Source organism: Salvelinus namaycush, unplaced genomic scaffold (assembly GCF_016432855.1).
Source record: "Salvelinus namaycush isolate Seneca unplaced genomic scaffold, SaNama_1.0 Scaffold1165, whole genome shotgun sequence".
In the NCBI taxonomy this organism is placed as follows: domain Eukaryota; kingdom Metazoa; phylum Chordata; class Actinopteri; order Salmoniformes; family Salmonidae; genus Salvelinus; species Salvelinus namaycush.
The window spans coordinates 1-21,694 of NW_024057859.1; the positions used below are offsets into that span (position 1 = coordinate 1).

General features: G+C 44.9%; 2 protein-coding genes across 2 annotated transcripts in view; both read right to left on the bottom strand.

Annotated features, from left to right (window-relative positions):
• Nucleotides 1-56: 56 nt before the first annotated feature.
• On the bottom strand, nt 57-2,345 carry LOC120035950. The gene is made up of 4 exons (XM_038982437.1): nt 1,395-2,345; nt 895-1,103; nt 469-556; nt 57-306 (listed from the first exon to the last, which is right to left on the bottom strand). The coding sequence occupies exons 1-4, from the start codon at nt 2,221-2,223 to the stop codon at nt 122-124; spliced, it is 1,311 nt and encodes a 436-aa protein (XP_038838365.1). The 5' UTR covers nt 2,224-2,345; the 3' UTR covers nt 57-121.
• Nucleotides 2,346-17,878: 15,533 nt separating this feature from the next.
• LOC120035949 (polysialoglycoprotein-like) overlaps nt 17,879-21,694 on the bottom strand; it is a 58,954-nt gene continuing 55,138 nt past the window's right edge. The window contains exon 6 of the mRNA XM_038982435.1: nt 17,879-18,446. Within this exon, the coding sequence (XP_038838363.1) occupies nt 17,879-18,446 (568 nt within the window). The remainder of the gene's footprint in view (nt 18,447-21,694) is intronic.

The following is a 21,694-nucleotide window of genomic DNA, read 5'->3' on the forward strand; positions in this document are numbered from 1 at the left end:
ACTATGTGGTTTGAAGTACTTTACCATTATCTTGCACAAACAGTAAGACTACTAAATCAATGCAGTAATGTTTTATTAAATAAAGGCTCTGATTAAAATAGTAATAAAATCAGGCATTTGGCTAATTCTTCTTCCCAAAAGCTCCTCTGAATGGTTTGGAGACGGCTCTGGAGATAGCTCGTAACACCCTGACTATGAGAGGGCGTTTACGGGACTGGGACTCCTGGGGAGCAGGGGCCAGTGTGGTTGTCAGGTCCTCCTTGGGTGGGGAAGTGGATGGAACCTCTGGAACCTCACACTCAGCATCTGTGATAAGAATATTTCATAATCAGAAAATGAACGTGTGTGTTTGTCTGTCTGTCTGCCTGTCTATCCGTCTGTCTGTCCGCCTGTATCTGTAGTCACTGTTTTAACAAGCTGGCCATAGGGTGATACATCAATATGACATTATCGATGCTTATCACTTACTCTGTGAAATACGAGTCTCTCTGAGACGTTTGGTAGGCAGCGCATCCTGTTCAGGGTGGCTCTTCGGTTCCCCTTTTGTCTTGAACAGCTGTTGACAAAACACATCAGGACAACTGAGCCTGTGTAAAATATATGGTATGCATCCCTAAAGGCACCCTATTGGCTACGTAAGGCACTACTTTTGACAAGGGCCCATAGTGCTCTGGTCAAAAGTAGTGCACTATATAGGGAATAGGGTGCAATTTGGGACACAGACATTGACTCTCTCCCATGTGTATTAGGATTGTATTACAGCGGCCTCACTCAACCTCCTAAAGACAATGACAACAGCATTGTTCTAATGCTGAGAGACATAGGGTTTAGTGAATCTGTAGGGTACATTTCAGCCCTGCCTTACAGAGGTCATCTCAAACACTGAGCCCCTACCTTCATCCTGATCTTTGGAATCTTGCCAATTTTGGGTAGGAAGCGCCACTTCCTGTTCTTCTTAGTCTCTTCCCCTCTGGCAGAGGGAAGGCGGGCCATGCCGTCAGCCTTTACATCAGCCGGGCTAAGGCCCCTGGCGGGGAATTCCTCAGTAGCATTAAGGTCAGCCACAACGCCATGAGTGATGTCACTTGCGGCATTGCTGGTGTCTAAGTAAGAAGAGCAAGCTGGTGTGACTGACCTGGGTACAATAACTGGGAGAAGAGGACGCAACAATGGAAAGCAGTCACTGCGTTCCAAAAGGCATTCTCTTCCCTTTATAGTGCACAACTTTTGAACAGGGCCCATAGGGTCTGGCTCTGGTCAAAAGTAGTGCACTAAACATGGAAGAAGGTGCCATTTTGGACACAACCAGCAAAGTTCACATCATAAAACGCAATGTATTGAGCATCATGTTACAATGAAGTCCTATGCAGATGAAAAGAGGTACTTTCACTTACCACCCTCCATTGCAGACTTGGACAGATCAGTCAGACTGTCCATCACCATGTCTGTCATCAACTTGATGACCTGATCCAAAACCCTGTCAGCAGTGGGTGGCATAGGCCTACCCAAACACTGCCCCAGGAGTCTGCTAACAGAAGTGTGGGCAAAGCTGTAAACGAGCTCTGACGCATCGTCCTTTGACAGCTTCCTCAGTGCTGGCTTTGGCAGCGCTGGTTGAGAGAGGCTTCTGTGGCCAGTCATGGATTGAAGCTGGCGTCTTATGGTTATCTCCTGAATGAGACCATGGACCTTTGCGATCAGGTTGCCAGACGCATCTTGAAGGGCTTCAATTGACAGAAGCCTATCCAGATTTTCTTCTGCTGAAGTCATCTCTGGGTCGTCTGTCTTCAATGTGTCCATTATAGTTTTCACTATGATACCGGTGTCAGATATGTTCATTTCTTGTTGGCTCACAAGCGCTGACTGTGAACCTGTCTTGTCCATTGCGTTAGAGGTATGGCATTCTGTCCTTGTGATCTCATCGGCAGCGCTCATGTCAGGCAACAGGTCAAGGCTCTCCAGTAGAGAGTCTAACATGTTAGTGGCTATCAGACACTCCTCACTTGCATTCTGCCCAACAGATGAACTCTCAGAGTTGGCCAATCTGCACTTGATCACATTTAGGATCAAGCTGAGTGTCTTCTTTGCAGTTTTGCTAAAGCCTTCTTGGCTGAATGCCACTGTTCCGTCTTGTAGAGCCACAAGAGGTTCACAACTTTCACTCAATCCACAACCATGGAGAGGAGAGGCTCTCTTCAAACTGGTGTCGCTCACAACTGACATACTCCTGGTGGGCAGACTGACATCCTCACTGCATGTGTCAATTACATGGTGGTCTGTGGAGGAGCCACTCGAAGACACAAGGGCTTTAAACCTTTTAGTCAAACTGACTTTTGAAAATGGCTTCTCACTTCTCACAGACGGAGGGCGGCTCCTGTCCTTAACAAGAGCAGTGTCAGGGGACTTCGAGCATCTGAGTGTCTCCACAGGGGTGAGTCCAGCACATCTTTGGCTGTGGTGACTGACACGGGTGGAAAAGACAAAAAGACGTTCAGTCTATCCTTTACTCTGTGGTACATGATTTGAGCAGCAAAAAATGAGTTGTCAAAGACAACTCTGGGATTGAGTTGGGACTGCAGCTTTTTCTCTCCTAGTGGGAAGGAGTCTGCGTCCTCCACTGTGTACTGGGATACACTTTCAAGGTCTTGCATGACCATATTCAATATATCTTCAGTTGTAGAAACCACATGGTGTGAGAAGGTGATGCTAGGCATGCTCTGTGGCAAAGAACAGTTGGCTTCGCTAGCAGCTCTGAGAATGGCCTCACGCACAATCTGTTTGGCCTTAGCTCGGAACTCAGCACTGTGAAAGCTCTGGATGGAAATGTTAGAGGTTCTGCTGGCTGCACTACGAGATCGCGTGAGCGTGGCAATCTCGGCTGACGTCACGTCACTCGAAATGGTGAGGTCCTCCAATTTCGAAATATCGAGTCCAACTTCTGGTTGAAGTCGAAGGACGCATTTGACGTGTTCTCCCCAACGGAAGCGAAGCGGTCTTCCTTTGAAGTCTCCAACCTCAGCACCGAGATCACCTGTTTGATGACCCCTTTAGTGCAGGTGTCGAGGGTGAGCTGGTGGGCTGAGGCTGAGGACATAGAAGAGGTATTACTGTCTGTCTTCTGTACAGGAGATACCTCCACAGTGGTCTCAGTTACAAGTAGTCCAGTGTCATAGAGCTCAATTTGCACAGGAGTATTTTTTCCCTCAGTGAGAAGGTGAGAGGTGAAAAGCTTCCTCAGTTTGTCCAGGGTTTTGGTATAAATCTTCTGGGAACCTGAACTCACTTCCACCCAGAACATTTTGCGACCTGATTTCGTACGCATGGAGGCCTTATTGACCTCAAATACCTCATGCAGGTCGGAAATAATTCCACCAAATAGATCAGAGGATGCTTCCTCAATATTCTCCGCGGAAACACAGACAGACAGAACTTCCGACAGTTTCCCACAAGTGTCGTTTTATCCAGCACGCCAGTATATGTCACAGCTGCATCCTGAATGACCTGAGTGATGCATTGCTCAGCTTTGACGATATACTCCTCCACTGGTTGACCATGGAGGATGTCAACTTTATCAGCAGGGAGCACCTTCTGAATACTCACATTCTCCTCTGATGGGCGTGGACTGTTGAAGATAATGCTCTCAGTGACCATGTTAGAGGAGGCGAGAGATGAGTCGAGAAGCAAAGACCTGTATATTATCGAGGTGGACATCTCTGGGTGCTTTATCATAGCAGCCTCCTCCAAAATGGCCGACGGGCCCTGGAGGACGTCAGAGATATCCATGTCCTCAATGGTCTCTACCAGAGACGATAGTAGGTCTCTGGCTGACAGGTTGGTAGGTCTCTGGCTCTCGAGCTCCGTTTTGATTGCTTGACAGACAGTTGCTGCAGCAACAGCAGAGCTACAACACAACTGCTTCAAGGTGGAGTCAGAAATAGATGATGACAGATCTGTCATGGACATGGTGGAGAGTTGACTCTCAGAGACAAAGGGTCTGAGTTTGACAGACACCTGTCTGACCAAGTCCCCAGCAAGAGCTCTCATGTCTATTGCTCCACTAGCTGAGTTGTAGGAGCAGGCACTCTGTGGCCTTGACGGGCTCCTGCTATCCAAAAATCCTGTTATCCCAAAAACCTCAAGTACAAGATCCACAACATCGGATGACACTTCTGTCATTCTGTTGTTGGACAGAAATTGACTTGGATGAATGGTGCCTGCATTCAGAGTCCAGTCGCAAATAGAGTTGTCGGACTGACTCTGGACTAGTGGAACTAGACAGGTTTCACTTGGACCTTGACCAAAGAGTTCTGCCATTTTGAGCAGAACTGATCTTAAGACCTTTGACTTGGAAATGTTCAGCAGTGGGTCGTTGTTGGACAGTCTGGTGGACGGTCTACTAGCCGATCTCTGAACAACTAGGCTTTGTACTTCTGCCGAAATGGCAGTGAGAAAATAGGTCAAGGGGCTGGTCGCTCGCCCCTTGTTTCCTCCGTTGGCTTTAGCCTTGAAGATGCTATCTATGATGATGACTATAACCTGTCCAGCCAGAGGACCCAATATGGCCTCAAGCTCCCTCTCTAACTCAAGGGGAGACTTGTGGCCATGCGCAATATGCTCTATGGCATGGGAATACATCTTAGCAGACACCATGCTTAGCATCTCTTGGGCAAACTGCTGACTTGCTGAGATACTACCAGACAGCGGACCTAGAGTTCCCTGACTGAGACTTCGCATTAGCTCAGCCAATCTGGAGTTGAGAAGGTTCATAACCAACTCTACAATACCCATCATAAACCTGGTGTCCGTTGGTATTTTGACAGGTCTGTATTTCTCCCGTCTACTCCAACTGGACGACAGTACGATGTCACTCTGCGACTGGCCGCTCTGGACCATGTTGAAGACAGAATCCTCAGAGATTCCAAACACAGATCTCAGTGGTGCTGAGTGGGGTCTGTGTCTCATCTCTCTATCACCACCCTCAGGTGAGGAGACATATCGCTCTTCATCCTCACTCAGCAAGGAAGTCATGGACCTGCAGAATGCACAACAGAAATGAATAGTACATGGTAACAAAATATATCCAAAATTTGGAAGTATCTAAGTAGAATGGATATTTGTACTTATAACAAGGGACATGGGAATAATGTTTTTAGAAAGACCTACAAAGAGGAGGGGAAAGGGTAAGTACCTATGAGAGGAGGGGAAGGGGTAAGTACCTATGAGAGGAGATAGGGGTAGGTACCTATGAGAGGAGGGGATAGGGGTAGTACCTATGAAGGAGGGGATAGGGGTAGTACCTATGAGAGGAGGGGATAGGGGTAATACCTATGAGAGGAGGGGATAGGTACCTATGAGAGGAGGGGATAGGGGTAAGTACCTATGAGAGGAGGATAGGGGTAATACCTATGAGAGGAGGGGATAGGGGTAATACCTATGAGAGGAGGGGATAGGGGTAGTACCTATGAGAGGAGGGATAGGGGTAGGTACCTATGAGAGGAGGGGATAGGGGTAAGTACCTATGAGAGGAGGGGATAGGGGTAAGTACCTATGAGAGGAGGGGATAGGGGTAGGTACCTATGAGAGGAGGGGATAGGTACCTATGAGAGGAGGGGATAGGGTAGGTACCTGAGAGGAGGGCTAGGGGTAGGTACCTGTGAGAGGAGGGGTAGGGGTACAGGTACCTGTGAGAGGAGGGGATAGGGGTACAGTACCTGTTAGAGGAGGGGCTAGGGTACAGGTACCTATGAGAGGAGGGGAAAGGGGTAGGTACCTGTGAGAGGAGGGGATAGGGGTAGGTACCTGTGAGAGGAGGGGAAAGGGGTGGGAGTTCGTGTGCTGCAAGCGGTTCTAGAACTGGTGCGCCTACTGGGTCCTCCACTAAAGCTGAATCTGACGCTGTGGCCAAGAGAGTTCACTTCTCTTGCCTCATTACTTCCTGATCCAGAAGAGCTTGACGAATCAGAGAGCTCGATCTGCATGGTGAGGTCAAGGGCGGGAATGACCACAGTGGATGTAGACTCCATCACCCAATTTGTAATATCCATGCACCTGGCACTAAACTCATGTCTGCTCATCTGAAATGTTAAAAGACCATACAGAGTTAGTTTGTTAACGGAGCTGCACTGCTGCACCATGTGTTTACTCAAGCTAGTCAATTAAAGCAGTGGTTCAGGATGTTCCCAATGCTGGAAAGGGGGGCCTGAGTGAAAAAGGTTGGGAACCTCTGAATTAAAGGTCCTGCACGATTTCCACCAATAAGAGTTTGGAATGTTTGGTCCATCTTACCAACATTAACTACTTTAGAAGTGACTATAACTCACCCCGGCACGCATATTCTCACTCAGCAGATTCCAATGGCTGAAAAGTAAATAAAGGTACACAATTAAACTACATGACATTACCTCTATTCTCTTAGATTACGTTATGGATGGACCTCTACGGAACTAGGCCACATCCAAACATCCCTGATTGGTCATTTGGTCAGTTGAGTCCCTTGTATTTGCCCGAGATTATGGGAGAATCTCAATCTACTCACCTCCTTCTCAAAACCCATTGGACGAGAAGGTCAAAAGGGAGGGCTTTCTCATCCAAATGGTTTTAAGAAGGAGGCGAGAAGAGAGTATGCAATTGAGATTGTCCCTATGTGTGCATCCCAAATGGCCCCTATTCCTTAAATACTGAACTATTGTTGACCAAGGCTCTAATAGGGAACATATCTAGGGGGTAAATGGGGAAGCCAAAGAGAAACTTGCCCATCCTTCATGTCCTGCACAAAGGTGTGTAGGTCTGGGTAGCTTCTCTTTCCCCTGCTGAGGGTGAGGCTGGTCTGGGAGGCTGCAGCCTTGTGGGTCACGGTAGTGAAGGTCACCACTGCAGCCTGATGGGGACGACAGAAAGCAGACTTAGGCTGGAATTCAATCAAATTCGCCATAGCACTGTTAACATAATGTCTGTTTACGAACTACTGTCTGCATGCACAAACAGAAATGTACACACACACACTGTTATCTGGAAGCATTTACCTTTGCCACTCGTTCAGTCTCCTGGGATTGAGATGGCCCGGCTGTTTCTAGATCATCACTCTCCTGCATCACACTCTCTCCTTCGACCTCCAGTGTCAGAGTTGATGTGGCTGTCTTCAGATCAACCTGATTCAACTCACTCTCTCCTTTGGCCTCCTAGATTAGAAGACCTTTACTAGCTCAAGCTTGGAAAATTCATTTGTAATTTTAATCTTCAATGCATCATTAAAACACAAAACACAATACATCATACCTCCTGTGACTGAGATGGGATGACAATGGCCTCGTCCAACTCACTCTCTCCTTCATCCTCCTGTGACTGATGAGGTGGGATGGCAACAGCATCGTCCAACTCACTCTCTCCTTCAACCTTCTGTGACTGAGACGTGCCATCTGTCTTCAGATCAGCCTCCTGCATCTCAATCTCTCCTTCAGCCTCTAGTGACAGAGTTGGGATATCTGTCTCTAGAACAGCCTCTTCCAACTTGGTCTGTCTCTCAACCTCTCTGTGATCTTTATCAGATCTAGATACAGAAAAAGGAATCGCTCTAAGGTCACTATAATGTGAGTGTGAGGATGTGTTCCAATTATAGAATTAGAATCATAGAAGTAGAATGAACCATTCTAGAACTAGAATAGAATCACTCGAATTATATGGTTCCAATACTCTGAGATGACTCGGCCTATCCAGAGTTATATATAGAGAGAATTTGGCAAACTTTTAGGAAGGACTCCATGTTAGCGGCTTTGAGCCTTTCATTTACCCTTTCATTATAAGTCAATTATAAAATAGATGTTCAGTTACATATTATTATTTAAAATGTCAATATTGCGCATGGGAGGCAGCTTTCATATGGATATCTTTGATTATACTGTGTCATGTAATGTATACATATTGATGCAAATGCAACATAATGCAGATAGATGTCCCATCTCTCTAAATACATGGCTCTGGGCCTACCTCTCCATAGGCGGTGACCTTTGACCTACTACATAATCTGTATCTGTAGGCCTATGTGATCCTGTAACCAGTCACAAATGTGTCATTGGTGTAAATCACTTAACTGTCTTCCTTCATAACATCCCGTCATTGATGGGGTCATCCAGGTCTATGAGGGTGAGGTCATTCCCACTGACCTCTGACTCCTGAAAGACAGCACAAAGTCATGTTTTGAAGTCACCTACTGTGTCGCCTTTAGCCGTGTTGAAAACAACTGGGAACTCTCTGACTTCCGACTTCAGTGTGTTCAAGACAATCGGGGTAAAAAACTAACTCCGACAGGGAAAAATTGTTTTCAACAGTCATCCAACTTGGATTTCCAAGTCAGACGCAGCGCGGCTTGGCGGGTCATGTTTCGGAGGACTCCTGACTCAACCTTTACCTCTCCCGAGCCCGTTGGGAAGTTGCAGCGATGAGACTAGATCGTAACTACCAATTGGATATCACAAAAAAATGACAAAAACTCTGGCATCTTTTTAGAGCTCCAACTTTCCGACCTAAAGATCATGGAAGTCATGATTTGACCAAGATCACTTGCCTTGAAAGCACCATTAACCCAACACTCATTGTCACATCACAATGCATCATATGCATAGAAATAGAATCACCAGAACATCATGTCAGGTGTACAGTTCAGTTTACCAGTCAAATTGCCATGGTCAGAGGCTCTATCCTTTCTAGTGATTCTATTTCTATGGTCACATCATAGTGCATCATATCTATGCTTGTGTCCGAAATAGCACCCTATTTCCAATATAGTGCACTTCTTTTGGCCAGAGCCCTATAGAGTGGCACAATAATGAGTCATAATCCCCATAAAACCTAGTAGTCAAGCAGGGAAATGGTTCCAATTGTTTTTCCACCATACATTTTTCCCATAGTGGATTTTAGAAACACTTAAAATAAGGGCTGTGTTTCAGGTAGGCTTACCCTGGTGTGACATTTTGATAACTGTGTAAATCTCTCGGACAAGGTGACTTTTATCAACATATTCGCCTGTATTTACCCCCCAAATATTAAACGCTAATTAGCTGTTAATGTGGCTATCATAAAGAATTTCAAATGCCACGATGATCATGCTGATTGAGGCAAAGGTAAGAATCTCTTGATTAACTATCTAATGTTAGCTAAATGTAGTAATTAATAAATTGGCTACATTTCTTTAAATGGACAATTCTGTGAACTGTTTAGTGCAAGTTTTAAATTGACACAATACCTGTTATCAGCTAGAAATTACGTTTAGGAGCTTGCAGGGATTTGTAGTTTTGCATGTCTACTTTGATGCTAATTAGAAATTTCAAATCTGAGAGTAAATAGAGCCAAATGTATTGCTAAAAGTCACCTTGTCTGTGAGATATTTACATGGTTATAAAAATGTCACACCAGGGTAAGCCCACATGAAACACAGACCTTATTTTATGTGTTTCTAAAATTGCCTATGGGAAAAATGAATGGTGGAAAAATATTTTGGAACCATTTCCCTCCCTGTTTGACTGCTAGGTTTTATGGGTATTATGACACCTCCACTGTGGGACTATATAGACGGGTTGGTTGTTTAGCAACAACACTTGCATGTAACTGTGGGTAAAATAGACAGGGTAAATAGACAGGGTTCACTTAGAACATTGACAACATGTAAACTATATTTAGTCTCTAAATGTTAATTGCAAACAAATACATTTGCATAATGAGCACATGCTAGCTGAGGTTTAGAGTCATAACAAGCACGCATGTTTTTCGTGACGTCAGCCAACCAGTGTATGGATCTTGATCAAAAGTAGTGCACTAGCCTACATAGGGAATAGGGTGCCATTTAGGACAGAAATGTGAAGGTGGTGTCATAATAACCTTTGACCCTAGACCCCCATTTGACCCACAACAGATTCTACTGTACCTTTAGCCAACTCTCATGACTCCCCGGCCATAGACTTTGTAGTTTGATATTACAGAATGAATAGCACATAATTTCATTTATTTAACAATATTTAATCCACAGTAATTAATATAAATGGGGATTTAAAATAATTATAAACTGGGTGGATCGAGACCTGAATGCTGATTGGCTGAAAGCCGTGGTATATCAGACTACTGTATACCATGGGTATGACAAAACATGTATTTTTTACTGCTCTAATTATGTTGGTAACCAGTTTATAATAGCAATAAGGCACCTCGGGGATTCGTGAAATAAGGGCTTTGTCCTAGCTAGCACTTCGGGTTGCGTCGTGCGTAAGAACAGCCCTTAGCCGTGGTATATTGACAATATACCACAATCCCTTGGGCCTTATTGCTTAAATAACATGCCTACCTTGAACTCTTTATTCTCCATGTCCTTGCAAAATTCAGCACATTTCCTTGCCAAAATGAACGCTCCTCCAGCACTAGCGAGAATCACTGAACTGCTCCCGCGGTTTCGCATCAGTTTCAACATTTATCAGTGATGACGTAACAATGCTGTACAGATTTGACGCACTTCCAATCTCGTGCTGATGCAACGCTCTGTGCGGTTGTAAATTCACGCATGGACATTCTGCGAGTTGTAAACAAATGTAGGCTACTATTGCCCTTAAAAATGTTATGTTGTGGACGCAACATAACCCAGAGCGATAACCCAGAGTTCATCATTAAATAACATTGATTACTCATAAAATATACAGCAAACTTCAGATACTGAAAGAATTCATGGGAGTTTCGTGCTAGTTTCATCCGTTTAAAAGAATGATAATGACACGAAAAAACCTGTGAACCTCTTGTTGCTGATTTGGTGAACATAGCAAATGTATTGCACATATTTCCAGTTAAAATTATTTTCAAAAAGAGACAAAAACGGGGATTTGAACATGCAATCACATACAAGGATTGAGTGGTTTATTTTTTGAAGAAGTTAAAGCAAGCAAAACCTGTTAAAAAAAACATTGATTATAAGACCAAAGACAAATAATATAGATATTTATTTTCCAGAAGAAGAAAATCTAATTGCTGCTGTCCTACCATTGGTTTACAGTGTTTCTCCTCTCCAATGGAGACATGTTTTCCACCTCACATGCCTCGGGATAGTATCAGTGCTTTTCACAAACGTTGTAGTACTTAGTGTGCATCATTGTTTTCGCTCATACAGGTGCCCCTACTCTCCTAACCACCCCTCAGTAACTAATGAAGGCATAAAATGATGACATAAATATCACAAGAAAGAATACATGAATTAATCATTTACTTTCTAAAATACTTTCTAGAGGCCAAAGGACAGGTAGGTTTAATAACACAAATGTAATATGTCCCATCAAAAAGTCCTGTTGCTCACATACCGGTATGCAAAACCAGCATCCTAAATGGCACCCTATTTCCTTTAGAGTGCACTGCTTTTGACCAGAACCCTATGGGCCCTGTTCAACATTAGTTTACTATTCAGTATAGGGAATAGGGTTCCATTTGGGATGCATTAAATCTTTACAATTACTCATGAGAGCAAATCCTATGATGTTTTGATTCCCACAGACCTTAAGACATGAATGATTTTATTAAAATGTTTGTTCATAAAAAATGTATGATTTCCCTCCTCCCACATGGATTACAGACAAGAGGCTAGGTGCGTTCTGACTCTCTTAGTGTGCGGATAAACATGACAATCACTCTCATGAAACTTAAATGAAACATCACTCCTAATGTCTTTTCTCAGCCCAAACACTCAGCCCAATTTCTACAGTCAAAACAGGTTTTGAAAATGCTTCTTCCACATCTTTTGGTCCCTGTCTGTTTTGCTCTCAGTGAAGTGCTACTATCCCCTTGGACTACAGGTTATTGCCGTCATAAGGTGTCTATCTGTTGGCCGGACACTTTCTACCGTTTAGGACCTTTGTGGGTAAAGGTAAAGATGGGGTATAGAAGCAGCAGTTCCTCTGAAGTCCAGTATCTGCTGGAAGGACACCTGGTGGTACGAGAGGATGAGTGTGGGCCAGCCAGCCTGTTGTTCCTCCCCCTCTCCCTCCCCCCTTTTCTCTCTCTCTCAGTCTGAGGGACTTTTAAGGCTCCTGTGCGACTGTCTCGGTTCGTGCCCTCCCGAAGCTGGCTGTGGTGATTTAAGACACGCTATATTTATGTGTGTATTTGTTTGTGGCCTCGGGCCCACTTCGCTGTCCCTCTGTCCAGTACGTACCGTTGTAGCAGGCCCAGTGTAGTGGCGTGTAGCCCTGGTTGTCTGTGATGACGGGGAGGGTCCACACTGACTGGGCGGTGTGTAGAAGCCATCCCAGCACCACGATGTGTCCGGACGTCGCCACCAGGTGGACAGGGCTCCGCCCCTTACCTTTCCGATCCAGGAAGCTGGCGCTGTGCTGCACTCCTCGTGACCCGTCACCGCCTAGGAGGAAGGGAGGGGAGACAAGAATGGATTTGAATAATTCATAATCTATTAAATAATAAGGACTCATAATAGGTATATTTGGGCATAATTTATATTCCATGCTAGATCCCACACCAAAGCCATCCCTAGTAGTTCAATGGCCCCATCCCTAGATCAGAACAAGCCTTCCCCTCTCTTTCTGTGTGTGAGCGCGTACAGCCAGCTCTCCTCACTACCCTTCTGTGTAGAGCTGTTCTGTGCCATTTGTCTTTGGCTTCTACGCTGGCTCCCTTGTTGAGCAGTGAGTACACACCGTCTGTGTGTCCGCTCAGCACCGACAGCATCAGAGGGGTTCTGATACACAAGACAACAGGTCATATTACAAACTGGTAATAACCAGGCTGAGTCCCAAATGGCAACCTATTCCCTATATCGTACACTACTGTTGACCTGAGCCCATATGGCTTTGGTTTAAAGTAGTGCACCAAGTAGGGTATAGGTTGCCATTTGGGATGAAGACCTAGTGTCAAAATCTCTTTATTTCAGGAATTGTATCCGAAACCCAAATGAGTTACTGTCTATTCCCGTCTTGAACGTCCACTGCACTCTGGAGGTCAGCATTTCCAATAGGCAAACGCAAACACTCCGAATAACCGTTGTTAGCTAGAGGAAGATAAACAGAGAGGATATAAGAATGTCAGATGATTGACCGTTGGTAGCTAGAGGAGGATAAACAGAGAGGATATAAGAAGGTCAGATGATTGACCGTTGGTAGCTAGAGGAAGATAAAAAGAGAGGATATAAGAATGTGAGATGATTGAGCTTCAGTAGCTAGAGGTGGAAAAACGGAGAAGATATAAGAATGTGAGATGATTGACCATTGGTAGCTGGAGGAGGATAAACAGAGAGGATATAAGAATGTGAGATGATTGGCCGTTGGTAGCTAGAGGAAGATAAAAAGAGAGGATATAAGAATGTGAGATGATTGACCGTTGGTAGCTGGAGGAGGATAAACAGAGAGGATATAAGAATGTCAGATGATTGACCGTTGGTAGCTGGAGGAGGATAAACAGAGAGGATATAAGAATGTCAGATGATTGACCGTTGGTAGCTAGAGGAAGATAAACAGAGAGGATATAAGAATGTCAGATGATTGACAGTTGGTAGCTAGAGGAGGATAAACAGATAGGATATGAGCAGATTGCTGGATGACTATAACCTTCACATGAACAGACAGATTTCTAGAACAATGGTGTTGGTAGATGACATCCTCATGATGTTAACACAGCAGATAATAAAGAATTTTGGGGCTGAGGCCATCGAAGCCTGTCACCTGCTAGCTGTGTACCTGGCTCTGGATAGAAGTCTCCCCTGTGCACTGATCTAGGATCAGCTTACCCTCCCTAGATCATCAATCATTAGTGGAAAACATGACAAAAAATGACCTTAGATCAGTGTCTAGTGGGCATGTTCACACTATACCATGTAACATCCCTAGAGTAGACATTGTCGTCCTAGCAACATTACCAAACAAATGGCCATCTTGGTCAGGAAAACTTTTTAATTACAGAAGCTCTATTTCATCCTATGTGTACCTGCAGCGTGGATGGGGGTCCTCTTTAGGGTGAAGTCTTTAACCAGGATGGAGGCTCCCTGGTTGATGAGGACGTCAACACACTCCACATGGCAGTTTAAGGCAGACAGGTCCAGAGGGTGCGCCCCTGGCTGTCCCTCACGTCTAGATCCAGCAGAGACTGAACCAGGACCTCCATAGCATGGTGGTGGCTGTGGTATGCCTGAATAGAAACACAAACACAGTCTCAAGCAAAGTCCAGTGGTACGCCTGAATAGATACACTCTGAACAGAAATACAGTGCTAGACCTCTAAAGTAGACCAGAGTTTTTCAATCGGGAGCCCGTTTTTGCTCCCGCCCAGCATCAACATCTGAGGTTCCTGCCAAGCGTGGGATTGAGAAACAAACACTCTACTTCTCCTCTGAGGTTGATTAACTCAAATGGCAAAATAAGGAAATCATCCTCATCATCACTGTGTAGAATATGCATGTATTTTACACTAATCAGGAATAGATAGGAATTTGGTGTGTGAGTCTGTCTGGACAGTCAACTTCCTGTGGAAAATCAACACCATGCCTGCATCCCAGATAGCACCCTATTCCCTATGTAGTTAACTACTTTTGATCAGGGCCTATAAGGATCTGGTCAAAAGTAGTGTACTAAATAGGGAATAGGGTGCCATTTGTCATATGGAGACCACTACAGGAGCAGGTAGGCTTTACTCACAGCGAGGTGTAGAGGGCTGATGGCAGCTCTGACATCAAAGTCGTTTAGCATGTCTGTCCCTGAGGTTTCAATTAGTTGAGGAAAGACAAGGACGGCCAGTTCAGACTTGTAACATATTTACTTGGAAGGTTAGTCTAGTAGCATGTGTAACATGGTAAATCTCAGTGACCAGCCCCTGCAGACATACTGGGGTGTTGCATCCATACCTTAAACAAGCAAGTGTGAGGAAAAGTTACCAACTGGCACTTACATCTAAAGGTGTTTCACTTGCAATCTGGAAAAAGAACAGCAAGAGTGACGATGCGTCCACGACAAACATGCAGCCACACCTTAAAACCTACTGTTGGGTTCTGAGAATATGAAATATACTAATTCATGTCACTGAGGGAGAGAGCTTAATGTATAACGTTTACATTATGTCAGGATATGTTATTGTTAGCCATCTGGGATCCTCTGGGATTTTTTGTTTATTTCACCTTTATTTAACCAGGTAAGCTAGTTGAGAACAAGTTCTCATTTACAACTGCGACCTGGCCAAGATAAAGCAAAGCAGTGCGACACAAACAACAACACAGAGTTACACATGGAATAAACAAGCGTACAGTCAATAACACAATAGAAAAAAAGAAAGTCTATACAGTGTGTGCAAATGGCGTGAGGAGGTAAGGCAATAAATAGGCTATAGTTTCAAAGTAAGAAAATGTTTGCAGACTAACACTGGAGTGATATATGAGCAGATGATGATGAGCAGATGATGATGTGCAAGTAGTGATACTGGTGTGCAAAAGAGCAGAAAAGTAAATAAAAACAATATGGGGATGAGATGGGTAGATTGGGGTGGGCTATTTACAGATGGACTATGTACAGCTGCATCGATCGGTTAGCTGCTCAGATAGTTGATGTTTAAAGTTGGTGAGGGAAATAAAAGTCTCCAACTTCAGCGATTTTTGCAATTGGTTCCAGTCACTGGCAGCAGAGAACTGGAAGGAAAGGCGGACAAAAGAGGTGTTGGCTTTGGGGATAACCAGTGAGATATACCTGCTGGAGCGCGTGCTACGGGTGGGTGTTGTTATCGTGACCAGTGAGCTGAGATAAGGCGGAGCTTTACCTAGCTTATAGATGACCTGGAGCCAGTGGGTCTGGCGACGAATATGTAGCGAGGGCCAGCCGACAAGAGCATACAGGTCGTAGTGGTGGGTGGTATAAGGGGCTTTGGTAACAACACGGATGGCGCTGTGATTGACTGCATCCAGTTTGCTGAGTAGAGTATTGGAAGCTATTTTGTAGATGACATCGCCAAAGTCGAGGATTGGTAGGATAGTCAGTTTTACTAGGGTAAGTTTGGCGGCGTGAGTGAAGGAGGCTTTGTTGCGAAATAAAAAGCCGATTCTAGATTTATTTTGGATTGGAGATGTTTGATATGAGTCTGGAAGGAGAGTTTACAGTCTATCCAGACACCTAGGTATTTGTAGTTGTCCACGTATTCTAGGTCAGAACCGTCCAGAGTAGTGATGCTAGTCGGGCGGGCGGGTGCGGGCAGCGAACTGTTGAAAAGCATGCATTTGGTTTTACTAGCGTTTAAGAGCAGTTGGAGGCCACGGAACGAGCGTTGTATGGCATTGAAGCTCGTTTGGAGGTTAGTTAACACAGTGTCCAAAGAAGGGCCAGATGTATACAGAATACTGTCGTCTGCGTAGAGGTGGATCAGGGAATCACACGCAGCAAGAGTGACATCATTGATGTATACAGAGAAAAGAGTCGGCCCGAGAATTGAACCCTGTGGTACCCCCATAGAGACTGCCAGAGGTCCGGACAACAGGCCTTCCAATTTGACACACTGAACTCTGTCTGCGAAGTAGTTGGTGAACCAGGCGAGACAGTCATTTGAGAAACCAAGGCTGTTGAGTCTGCCGATAAGAATACGGCGATTGACAGAGTCGAAAGCCTTGAAGGTCGATGAAGACGGCTGCACAGTACTGTCTTTTATCGATGGCGGTTATGATATCTTTTAGTACCTTGAGCGTGGCTGAGGTGCACCCATGACCAGCTCGGAAACTGGATTGCACAGCGGAGAAGGTACGGTGGGATTCGAAATGGTCAGTGATCTGTTTATTAACTTGGCTTTCGAAGACCTTAGGCAGGATGGATATAGGTCTGTAACAGTTTGGGTCTAGAGTGTCACCCCCTTTGAAGAGGGGGATGACCGCGGCAGCTTTCCAATCCTTGGGGATCTCAGAAGATATGAGAGGTTGAACAGGCTGGTAATGGGGTTGCGAAAATGGCGGTGGATAGTTTCAGAAATAGAGGGTCTAGATTGTCAAGCCCAGCTGCGTGTACGTGCTTTTTGAATTCATGGCGACTAAGTACGGTTTGCTACGACGCACACCCTGAGCGTTCATCATGCGGCTAGAGAAGGCCTGTATGAACAGACTTCCTCACGCTTCTCATAGAAATTTACCGGTTTCCTCCAATGGTTTATCCCATGTAAATCGGAGTGGGTGGGAAATCCTGGTCAAACTGTTCCTGCCCTCAAACCCTAGGTTAGCGGCGCTACAAGCAACTCTGGGAGAGCCTGGACCTGATAGCAGCCTGCCAGCTAAGACAGGTTAGCATTGACTTATTTAAACCTGAAAGTTTGGATTGGCACTGGGATATGAAGACCAACCGCCAAAACGATGGGCTAATGATACGAGAGCTGGTTTTACATGTAAGCATTCACTAATAGGAAACCAAGTCAGTTACGAGAGAAGACACCCAGCAGAGTCATTTAAATGCAAGTTGACAACCCTGATATTAGTTAGCACTGACACCATTAACCCCGATTCTAGCAACAGCCTCATATGTACAAACCCCAAAAACTCAGTTCCACAACCATCAAGTTTAAATGAACTAGAACCCATTCCACGTCATGTGATGCTACTAGCATAATTTAACCAAATGTAGCTTAAGGCAAATGGTGATTTAAGCACAGGGGTCAAAGTAAACATATTGCTGATGCCAAAGCATGATTATAATGCAAAATAAATGTTGCCATCACCACAGTTACTCAAGTCATAGACCTCAACTCCAAGTAGGAACCGTCAAAACAATACTGAGGACACAAGTATTACAGTTAACGTTTAATTGATCCAAAACAAGAAAATGCAGTTACACACACACAACCTGGACTAGAATACCCATGAACTCTTGCATGGACCCCGAGCACCATGTCCCACATCAGATATCCATGTTTGTGGTCAACGGGGGCTCAGAAGCAGAAGTGAACAGTTCCTCAATGGCATGGTCAGACTGGCCAGCGGCAGCTTCAGAGGTAGCGTCGTCAGACGGGCCAGCTTCAGAGGTAGCGTCGTCAGACGGGCCAGTGGCAGCTTCAGAGGTAGCGTCGTCAGACGGGCCAGTGGCAGCTTCAGAGGTAGCGTCGTCAGACGGGCCAGTGGCAGCTTCAGCGCTAGCGTCGTCAGACGGGCCAGTGGCAGCTTCAGAGGTAGCGTCGTCAGACGGGCCAGTGGCAGCTTCAGAGGTAGCGTCGTCAGACGGGCCAGTGGCAGCGGCAGACGGGCCAGTGGCAGCGTCGTCAGACGGGCCAGTGGCAGCTTCAGAGGTAGCGTCGTCAGACGGGCCAGTGGCTGCTTCAGAGGTAGCGTCGTCAGACGGGCCAGTGGCTGCTTCAGAGGTAGCGTCGTCAGACGGGCCAGTGGCTGCTTCAGAGGTAGCGTCGTCAGACGGGCCAGTGGCAGCTTCAGAGGTAGCGTCGTCAGAGGACAGGGCATCATTTGCCATAGAGCTACCAAGGTTTGGAGAAGCTTGGGATTCTACTTCATTAGTCTCTAAATACTCTGGAGAGAAAACATAAAGGAACAGTTGGGTATTCTACAGCAACACAGCTGTTCTACACAGTCTAGGCCAAATTGCCATTCGAATGTTGGGTTCATGTTGCGCAACACAGATTTAAAAGTATATATTTCAGGCCGTACCTTCTCTGTCTTGTTTAGCGTCAGACCCTATGGATCGGAGCAAGGCCAGGGCATGCACAATGGAGACGTCATTTGATGACAGCTCTGAAAAACGTAGGTTAAGGTACACAAGCAAAATGACCAAATCAAAGGGTTTGACAACATTATTTAGACAACTGAGTTACTCTATGGTGTTGAATGAGTGTCAAACACAGCAGCACCATAGACACAGTACAAAGCTAGAAGGGTTGTGGAAAGAAACACTTACCTCCAAGTCTGCTCTGCAGAGAGACTTGCTCTTGCTTCTGGGACTTTCCAACAGGGTAACAAGAAACTGAGGAGAAAGTGTTAACAGAAGTGGAGTTGACACAAAATAACTACATATATTAATAGCAGTGAAGAATAAAAGTTGACCAACGCGGAAGAAACAGACAGTCAAATTTTAATCTCACACTTGTAAAGTTCCGCATATTTCCCGAACAAATCCCTTCAATCCAAATAAAACATTAGTGAACCAACCTTTGACAACCCCCACAGTCATCACAAAGAGCAGTAATTCTCTCACACCTCCCATGATCATAAGAATAGTCTGTGTTATCAACAGGTAATGTCTTCCCGTGGCCTGTATGAGGCTTATATAGGCCACTAATGACCTTTTACCTGACAAACAGGACTTAACGATCAATTCACAAGCTTGATTGAGGTGTTACATTCAGATAGAAATAGACCATGTAGAACGTATGTTGATTCTTTGGTGGGCAGGCAATCTTTTCTACTCCATATATTGCATTTATATCTGTAATGTTTAACCCTAATGGTCTCAGATCAGCAGTAGAAAGAAGTAGGCCTAATTATTTTAGGTGTAATCTTCAAAGATATTAGGGGGAAATAAACACTGTACCCAAATCCACTTTTTACAATGCTCCTGGGAAATGGGTAGGCCTCCACCATATAGTCCTTCACAGTTTTACAGCTGTGTTATACTCCTTTATTTACATAGATCACATACATAAATATATATGTTAGCTGTAGGTAGCTTTGGGATAAAATTCCCATATTGTATTGTTACTAACATAAATCATAATATATCATATTTTCCTCATTTGCTCTGTAGGAGGTTCGTCATATGAAGGACATTCAAGTGGATGTGACCCCTAACCTGCAATAGGGGCTCAGTGGGGTGACAGACATCCTGTAACGGATCTCCAAGCTAGTGTTGAGATGTGTCTGTTACTTGAACTTTACAGCAGAGGTAACTCTGGGTCTAGCGCTTGATGGATTTTGTGACTGCACTTGAAGAAACGTTCAAAGCTTTTGAAATTTTCCGGATTGACTGAACTTCATGTCTTAAAATAATATTAGACTTTCGTTTCTCTTTGCTTATTTGAGCTGTTCTTGCCATAATATGGACTTGGTATTTTACCAAATAGGGCTATCTTCTGTATACCACCCCTACCTTGTCACAAAACAAGTGATTGGCTCAAAAGCACTAAGGAAATAAATTCCACAAATTAACTTTGAACAAGGCACACCTGTTAATTGAAATGCATTCCAGGTGAGTACCTCATGAAGCTGATTGAGAGAATGCCAAGAGTGTGCAAAGCTGTCATCAAGGAAAAGGGTGGCTACTTTGAAAAATCTCAAATATAAAATATATTTCGATTTTTTTGGTTACTACAGGATTCCTTATGTGGTATTTCATACTTTTGATGTTCTACAATGTAGAAAATTGTAAAAAATAAAGAAACCCTGGAATGAGTAGGTGTGTCCAAACTTTTGACTGGTACTGTATATATTGTAACAGTGTAATAAAATACCCAAGAATAAAGCTATATACAAGGAGTACCAGTTCCAAATCAGTGTGCAGGGGTACGAGGTATTTGAGGTAGATATGTACAAGGCAGGGTAAAGTGACTAGGCATCAGGATAGATAATAATAAGAGCAAAATAAAGAACAGAGCAGCAGCAGCAAATGAGTGTAAAGGTGTGTGTTTGTTTGTGAGAGTGTGTAATGTGTACGCATGTGTGTTTGGGTTGTGTCGGTTTGTGTGTGTGTGGATTTTGTGTGGGAGTGTGAATGTAGTGTGTGTGTGTGTGCATATGGTTTGTATACAGTCTAGTGATTGTGGGTAGGGTCAGAGCAAGACCCTTTAACAGCCCTGTTGATGTGGATGGGGACGTGCTCTCCCCTCTTGCTCCTATAGTCCACGATCAGCTCCTTGGTCTTACTGACATTGAGGGAGAGGTTGTCCTGGCACCACAATGCCAATTCTCTGACCTCTCATCGCCTTCGTGTCGTCAGCAAACTTGATGATGGTGTTGGAGTCGTGTGTGGCCACACAGTCATGGGTGAACAGGGAGTACAAGAGGGGACTAAGCACGCATCCCTGAGGGCCTCCCGTGTTGAAGGTCAGTGTGGCAGAGGTGTTCTTGCCTATCCTCACCACCTGGGGCCGGCCCGTCAGAAAGTCCAGCATCCAGTTGCAGAAGGAGGTCTTCAGTCCCAAGGTCCCTAGCTTGGAGGGGACTATGGTGTTGAACGCTGGGCTGTAGTCTATGAACAGTATTCTCACATAGTTATTTCCCCTCTCAATTGAGATTGCTTCATCTGTGGATCTGTTGGGGAGATATGCAAATTGGAGTGGGTACAGGGTGTCTGGGATGATTGTGTTGATGTGGTCATGACCAGACTTTCAAAGCACAGATGTGAGTGCTACAGACAGGTTACCTTGGAGTTCTTGGGAACACGGACAATGGTAGTCAGCTTGAAATATGTCGGGATTACAGACTGTCCTGTGAGGATCCAAATAGGTCAGATCAGGTTTGCAATGAATGACTTCAACAAGATCCCTTCTTTTTTTAACCTTTATTTAACTAGGCAAGTCAGTTAAGAACAAATTCTTCGTTTCATTGACGGCCTAGGAACAGTAGGTTAACTGCCTTGTTCAGGGGCAGAACGACAGATTTGTACCTTGTCAGCTCGGGGATTCGATCTTGCAACCTTTCGGTTACTAGTCCAACGCTCTAACCACTAGGCTACGCTGCCGCCCCCTCTCTCCCGCAGAGGGGGGAGGAGGGA

Excerpts from the sequence above, each read along its gene's own strand:
- LOC120035950 (XM_038982437.1), bottom strand. The coding sequence starts at position 2,223 with ATGTCAGTTGTGAGCGACACCAGTTTGAAGAGAGCCTCTCCTCTCCAT. Across the intron at positions 1,104-1,394 it reads CAAGTCTGCAATGGAGGGTG|ACACCAGCAATGCCGCAAGT; the intron begins GTAAGTGAAAGT and ends CTTCTTACTTAG. Across the intron at positions 307-468 it reads AGAGACTCGTATTTCACAGA|ATGCTGAGTGTGAGGTTCCA; the intron begins GTAAGTGATAAG and ends TTCTTATCACAG.